This window comes from Primulina eburnea, chromosome 8 (genome assembly GCF_022965805.1).
Source record: "Primulina eburnea isolate SZY01 chromosome 8, ASM2296580v1, whole genome shotgun sequence".
Taxonomy (NCBI): domain Eukaryota; kingdom Viridiplantae; phylum Streptophyta; class Magnoliopsida; order Lamiales; family Gesneriaceae; genus Primulina; species Primulina eburnea.
The window spans coordinates 32,699,581-32,707,037 of NC_133108.1; the positions used below are offsets into that span (position 1 = coordinate 32,699,581).

General features: G+C 34.0%; 1 protein-coding gene across 5 annotated transcripts; it reads left to right on the forward strand.

Moving 5' to 3' along the window:
• Positions 1-1,324: 1,324 nt before the first annotated feature.
• On the forward strand, positions 1,325-6,899 carry LOC140839391 (transmembrane 9 superfamily member 12-like). Of its 5 annotated transcripts, XM_073206061.1 has the most exons (3): positions 1,328-1,462; positions 3,999-4,076; positions 4,568-6,899. In XM_073206061.1, the coding sequence occupies exon 3, from the start codon at positions 4,651-4,653 to the stop codon at positions 6,625-6,627; it is 1,977 nt and encodes a 658-aa protein (XP_073062162.1). In that variant the 5' UTR covers positions 1,328-1,462; positions 3,999-4,076; positions 4,568-4,650; the 3' UTR covers positions 6,628-6,899. The 5 variants fall into 5 exon arrangements, with proteins under 5 accessions (XP_073062161.1, XP_073062162.1, XP_073062163.1 ...); XM_073206060.1 differs by lacking the exon at positions 3,999-4,076 and having other exon boundaries at positions 1,325-1,462; XM_073206062.1 differs by lacking the exon at positions 3,999-4,076 and having other exon boundaries at positions 1,354-1,462; positions 4,546-6,899.
• The last annotated feature ends 558 nt before the right edge of the window (positions 6,900-7,457 follow it).

Below are 7,457 nucleotides of genomic sequence, written 5' to 3' on the forward strand. Positions count from 1 at the left end.
CAGTTTCAGCTGGTGTGCTAAAATCAGCCTAGCTGATTTCAGTTTGTGCAGAACCAGTAGCTTCATCTTCATTTATCAGCATCGTAAGCTTCGATTCAGACTTTGACTTCTAAAGATGATTTGTAGATCTTTGTCTTATCTTTCCAACTCATACTGAATCGCTTCATTTCAATAACCGAGCTGAGAGATATGACCAAAATACCGCAGTCGCTCAAAGCCAACTGATTGTTGTTTTCGTGTGATCAGTTTGGTAATTGAGCGATCAGTTAGACCATGATAACATCCAATTTTGTTCAACTGATGTGAGATACGACTTGTTCCAAATTGAGTTTTCTGATCAGTCCAATTAGCGGATTGTCATTTGAATAATCCAGCTGGGAGATATCATCAAAAAACCGAAGCTCGCCAGAAATTCAGTTTGTGTAGAATTCGGTTTCAGTTTACTTCTTGTGTTAACAACTTCACACTTGAGTAAATATGTTAGAAACACAATAACAAATTTTGTTAACATCAAAATCAAGATTGCGAACTTGAAAAGTTCCAACACTATGATCCTTAATCACTGATTATTCAGAAAATATATGGATTTGGTCTAACTGATCAACTATATAGACTGTCAGTTGGACTTCATCAATCGACCTAGAATCGGTTTGGCTATCTATATCTTTCTTATGTTTTGTCAGTCTGAATTTGTAATCGATAACATGTTCTAACAGCTATTAAGTCCTCCACCTTTCAAAAAATGAGCTAAACACTATGGCTTCAGAAATTATAATTACACAGTCTTGAAATATACTTTGATCATGTTATATTATATATATATATATATAGGCAAAAACTTGTGTGAGACGGTCTCGCTGATCGTATTTGTGAGACGGATCTCTTATATATATATATATATATATATATATATATATATATATATATATATATATATATATATATATATATATATATATATATATATATATATATATATATATATATATTACGTTTTAAATCTCTCAATTTAGCGATTCAAAATTAATCACATATTGTTTTTATTATTAAATTTTTAATATATATATATATATATTATGGATTTCTCAATTATATATTTTTATATTAATAACTTGGTTTAGTTTTATATTAATAACTTGGTTTAGTTCCGCTTGATTTAACACCCCAATTTTTTTATAATATATTTTTGAATATATATATATATATATATAAAAATTAGGTTGAATCAAAACAAAAAGCAATTTATAAGTGACTCGTGTGCAAATAGCTAGCATATATAAATTTAATTCATCACCAAGTGGGGGTTATATCACTGACCATTATATATCTATAACTGGTCTACAATTAAATAAAATATCGCCTAGAAAACGGAAATACACACACACTTCGATTTTTCACACAATCGATTCACTCCTCGTTTTCTCGAAACCCAGGTCCCAATTGGAATCAAGATCCGCCGTTGGTATGTTTAGCTTTGCAAAATTACTGTTTTATGTTTACTGTTTCTTCAATTTGTTCGTGATTTTGGCCATATTAGGTGTTCAATTGAGATTCCTTTACTATTCTGTGTATAAGTTGAAGCCCTTGATCCGAAGTTGGGTTCTTTCTATGGTTATGGTAGATCAAAGTTCTGGCTGGTAGTTATTTTTCTTTATAATAATGGCTTCACATTAAGTGTGATGAATTTGATTTCTGAATAAGAATGAAACATGCGTTTCTTTTGATAGTGATTTGGCGAATCAAGTTAGGTCCTGATTGATTCTCCGGGTCTTATGGTAAATTTGGGCTATATTTGTTACTGCCGGTTGACAGATGCGTGTTTATGTGGTTCAAAAGGGTGTTGAAGATACAAAATTAGTAGAGGCTTGGACCTGAGGATAGGTTGGTTGACCAAGCTCTTAAACTAGATGTTTGAAACGAAGCAAATGTATGAAGGTTGGAGGAATTGTGTCATGGTTGTAGTTTATAAAATAGGGAATATGAAATGGTAACAACTGCAGAGGTGTTAAGCTTCTGGAGTCGGACGGTCGAAATTTGGGAGAGATGGTACTCAATCAAAGGCCCAGATTTAGGTTGATTTCGAAAAATCGATTTTCCTTTATGCCATGAAGATCCGCTCTAAGGGTCATTTGTAGATTTAATTATGACTTAGGAAAGACGTAGAGTGTAATATCTACCAAATATTGAGACAATGTAAATGAGCTAATATAGGTGTGTAACTTGGGTTAATAATTTTCACAAGGTGAGAATGGATGTGAAGTAACTACTAGTGTAACCCTTTGTGCATATTTTCCTTTGTGTAGACCAAGACCCTGATCGTGTGGGTCCAGGTCATTATTTAATTGTATCAGAGTTGGCCATATGGTAATATCGATCTCACAGATACTAATTTTAATTACTAGAATTTTTATCACTTAACTTAAGCTAGACAAAATAAATAAAAAGATGATATATGAATTATTAATCTAAACTATTAAATAAAATAATTGCAATTAAAAACGACGGATTCAAAGATCAATGAGAGATTCAACTTCAAATAAAGAACTAAACGGTACCAAATTTTACTATGTTGATACGTGGTAAAATGCAATTAATTATTTAGTTCTTGACAATCACGGTAAAATCCTCGATTTATTTATTAAACGATCTTCGAGTTAATAAATTTATTTAAATCTAACAGTTCAATTATTTCTAATTGAATTTAATTATATCTAAATGCATTAAATCTTTGTGGAATTTCAGTTTTCACCTAAAACCGCACACTGAAACCGAATATTATTTCTAGTCAGTTTAACCATGTGTTGATTATGTTTTTGTTGCTATATTTAACCAATCATCTTCTGATTCGTGATTAATCAACAGACATGTAAATAGTTGATCGGGCTATTAACAAGAAATATTAAGTCAACATCGATCAATAATTAAAATCAAGAAAAATAATATATTGAAAAGAAACCAAATATCAATAAAGTATTGTTTGACCCTATCGTGGTCTTAGTCTAAAGAAATTTATTTCATAAATTCAAAACAAAAGTGAAAATTCATATTTAAATTCATAGAAGAAAACAATATAAAGAAGGAATAAGATGAATTCTCAGTGATTTTTGGCAGTGTGTTGATGTATTCCTTCGTGTTCTTCCTCTTCCTCTTTGTTGTTGTCTTCCGTGTAATCTTCTGTTCACCTCTGTTCTTTTCTGTTTTCTGCTTACTTCTTCTCTCTCATCACGTCTCTCTCCTCTGCTTTCCTTCTTCTTTTCTCTTCTTTCTTATCTGTTGTTCTCTATTCCTTCCCCTCTTTCCTTCCGTTCTCTCACCTCTACCTCGCTCTTCTCCTTTCTCCTTTCTCCTTTCTTCCCCACTCCTTCCTCCTTCTGCCGCTCACGTTAGCTGCCTTTTATATTTCTTAATGGGCCTAATTCTCCAACTCTTGAAGCCCATCTCATGTCTAAAAATTGTAAATAAGATAATAGAGATTTTGTTTTTCAATTTTGAGGTATCTCTCTATCAATATCTACACAAATTTTTCCAAAATTTCAATATTCTCAAGAAAATAAAATATAATTGGTATTTTGTTTCCTTTGAAGTTTTGTAAAATCATTTTATCTCTCAATTTAGGCATTTTTCATCTTTTATTCAAATCTACAAATATTATAATTTAGTTTAGATAAGCACAAAATTAGGGATAAAAATTCTATATAAGCACAATATTATAAAATTAAATATCTAAAATCTTTATAAGATTTGGCCTTATCAATCCCATAATGTGAAGAGTGTGATGTTGACATCGTGCATCTAATGGAAGGTGATTGTAATACCCTGTGGCATATCAGAACATTGGGCAATATGAATGGTCTTATAAGGATGGACTTTTATCAAATTGTTTTATAGGGTGAAGGCAGATAACAGTAGTACACTACATAAGTTTCTCTTGCATGGGCTCCGAGCCTCTTACATTGTGGGACTAGGCCGATAGAGTATTAATGAATGGTTTCTTTTAGGTATGTAAAAGTGATTAAAGATAAGATGATAAAATACGGCAAGATCTTTGGTATGATGTCCAGAAAGATCACTTTAAGGTTTGCGTTAATGAATTTTTCTTCTTATTCTGTATATTAACAGGTCAATTGAGTCCTTAAACTGAACTGAATCAGTTATTGAATGGCGCTTATCTGCAAATAATTGTGGTTAATGTAGCTCAACAAAGTATGTTTATATGGCCTGGCTTTCGGTTATTGATTCCTTGATTCTAGCCATATTTTGTTTGATGTCCAGAAAGATCACTTTAAGTTTCCCTTTCATGATCACTGCTGTGAAGGATAATAATTTATCAATGGTTAAAGTATAAAAAATTCTGATGGAATACATTTTCAAGATGTGCTCTCTAAAATGAGTGATGGGACTAGATTTGTGAAAACGATACTGATGTCTGATTCGATAAGTTAATGGTCACCAGGGTTTTAACAAGGCTCACTCTACAACAGCTAAGTCTCATTTTCTAGTTAATGTGGTCAAAGACCCTTGAGTAGTTTTAAAAACTAATGCAAGTTTTTGTCAATTACTTTATCAGGATTGGTTCTTGATATGCCATAAACTTGTAACATAGAGCTAGCTGGTTTGAGGACATTTTATTTGCTGTTCTCATATTGAGCAATGGCGTTGCATCTGATTACAAGATGGAAATCACTCACCACTTTGGCGTACTTGGTTCTCTTATTGGAAGTGTGTAATGGTTTTTATCTACCTGGGAGCTATATGCATACATATTCCACAGGAGATGAAATTTACGCCAAAGTGAATTCATTGACCTCCATTGAAACTGAGCTTCCGTTTAGCTATTATAGTCTTCCTTATTGCCAACCGCAAGGGGGAATCAAGAAAAGTGCTGAAAACCTTGGAGAATTGCTCATGGGAGATCAAATCGACAATTCTCCATACCGTTTTCGGATGAATGTCAATGAATCAGTGTACCTTTGCACCACTCCTCCATTGAATGAGCATGAGGTAAAGCTTTTGAAACAGAGATCACGGGATCTCTATCAGGTGAACATGAATCTGGATAATTTACCTGCTTTAAGATATACCTCCCAGAGTGGAATTAAAATTCCTTGGACTGGGTTCCCAGTTGGATACAGTCCTCAGGAAGGTCATGATGATTATTTAATCAACCATCTCAAGTTTAATATTTTGAGTCACGAGTATGAAGGAGCTGGTGTGGAGATAATTGGTACTGGAGAAGAAGGCATGGGCGTAATTTCAGAAGCTGATAAAAAGAAGGCGTCTGGTTATGAGATTGTTGGTTTTGAAGTTGTCTATTGCAGCATAAAATACGATCCTGAGAAAATGCCTAAACAAATGTATGAAAACATAGCATCTGTAAGTTGCCCACAGCAGCTAGACAAGTTCCAAATCATAAGGGAGAAAGAGAGAGTGTCATTTACATATGAGGTTCAGTTTGTAAAGAGCAGCATCAGGTGGCCATCTCGGTGGGATGCTTATCTGAAGATGGAAGGTGCTCGGGTTCACTGGTTTTCGATTCTGAACTCGTTGATGGTGATTTTCTTCTTGGCGGGAATTGTATTCGTCATCTTTCTGAGAACAGTGAGAAGGGATTTGACGAGGTATGAAGAATTGGACAAAGAAGCTCAGGCTCAGATGAATGAGGAGCTTTCTGGTTGGAAACTTGTGGTTGGTGATGTCTTCAGAGAACCAAATTATTCAAAATTGCTTTGTGTAATGGTTGGAGATGGAGTTCAAATTACTGGGATGGCAGCCGTCACGATTGTTTTTGCAGCTCTTGGTTTTATTTCACCAGCTTCAAGAGGTATGCTATTGACCGGAATGATATTGCTTTATCTTTTCCTTGGAATCGCAGCTGGTTATGTGGGTGTTCGTATGTGGAGGACTCTGAAAGGAACATCTGAAGGGTGGAGATCTGTTTCTTGGTTAATTTCATGCTTTTTTCCAGGAATCGTTTTTGTTATACTAACCATCTTGAATTTCATCCTTTGGGGTAGTAATAGCACAGGTGCTATCCCCATTTCTTTATATTTCATACTATTATCACTTTGGTTCTGTATATCGGTGCCGCTTACTCTCTTGGGAGGACTATTGGGCACTCGAGCCGAGCCTATTCAATACCCTGTCCGAACTAATCAAATCTCTAGAGAAATACCTGAACGTAAATATCCTTCATGGCTTCTGGTTCTTGGAGCAGGCACCCTTCCTTTTGGGACTCTCTTTATCGAACTTTTCTTCATAATTTCTAGCATCTGGCTCGGAAGATTTTATTACGTCTTTGGCTTCCTTCTTATTGTCCTCCTCTTGTTGGTCATCGTCTGTGCAGAAGTTTCGGTGGTTCTAACTTATATGCATCTCTGCGTGGAGGACTGGACATGGTGGTGGAAGGCATTCTATGCCTCTGGTTCAGTTTCCCTCTACGTGTTCTTGTACTCCATTAAGTATCTGGTCTTCGATCTCCAGAGCTTGAGTGGCCCAGTTTCTGCTACACTTTATCTTGGCTACTCTTTGATAATGGCTATTGCGATCATGCTTGCAACCGGCACAATTGGTCTCCTTGCGTCGTTCTACTTTGTTCACTACCTTTTTTCTTCAGTGAAGATCGATTGAAGAACCAAAAAAATCAACGGGAGTTTTTGGGATATGGAAAATCTGTATGTCAGCGACATATCAAGAATAATTCGGCGTTTTACTTATTACAGGATTTTCTGATCCTATAAGGTTAATTTGTTATTACTCGTTTTCTTCTGTCATTTGGTAGTCTGATAGAGTCTTTTCCACTTCCTGTATTTGTATTCATTCGAAAATAATGCACTCGATTCGTTTGTAATTGTACTCCATCATTACATAAAACTTTATTTTTAATTAGCAGAGCCTGTTAATTCATCGCGTGGATAATTGTTCTTCTAGTTTGAAGAAAATTTGTTTAAATATAGTATTCGGTTTTTAGTAATATATTCATAGATCAAAACATATTTATTCTTAAAACAACTTTTAAAATTTTATAATTTTTTTGTAAAAAAATACAGAAACATAGATTATCTTATTTAAAATTACAAAATTTGTTTGTTCATAATGAACAGTAGCCGGTCTAACAATTTGTATGAAGTACCGGTGATCTTGAATCCACCGCAAAAGATGGAAAATTTCAATAATCGTTAATTTATAGAGTGGATACATACATCTATACTATATAGAGTGGGTCTCATGTGAGACCGTTTCACGGATATTAATCTGTGAGACGGTTCAACCCTAACACAAGTTTTTGTCTACTATATATATAAGATTAACCTTTTAGAGTAATTAATTATCTTGTTAATTTTAGCATGACAACAAAATACCTCATCTTAAAACGTTTTACACCCTCATTAAAATTCCAAAAAAAAAAAATAAATACAAACAAATAGACCTCTATGAAAGTAATAGTTTTTTTTATGCTC

Bases quoted from the DNA above. Each gene is read 5' to 3' on its own strand.
- LOC140839391 (XM_073206060.1), top strand. From the start codon at position 4,651: ATGGCGTTGCATCTGATTACAAGATGGAAATCACTCACCACTTTGGCG.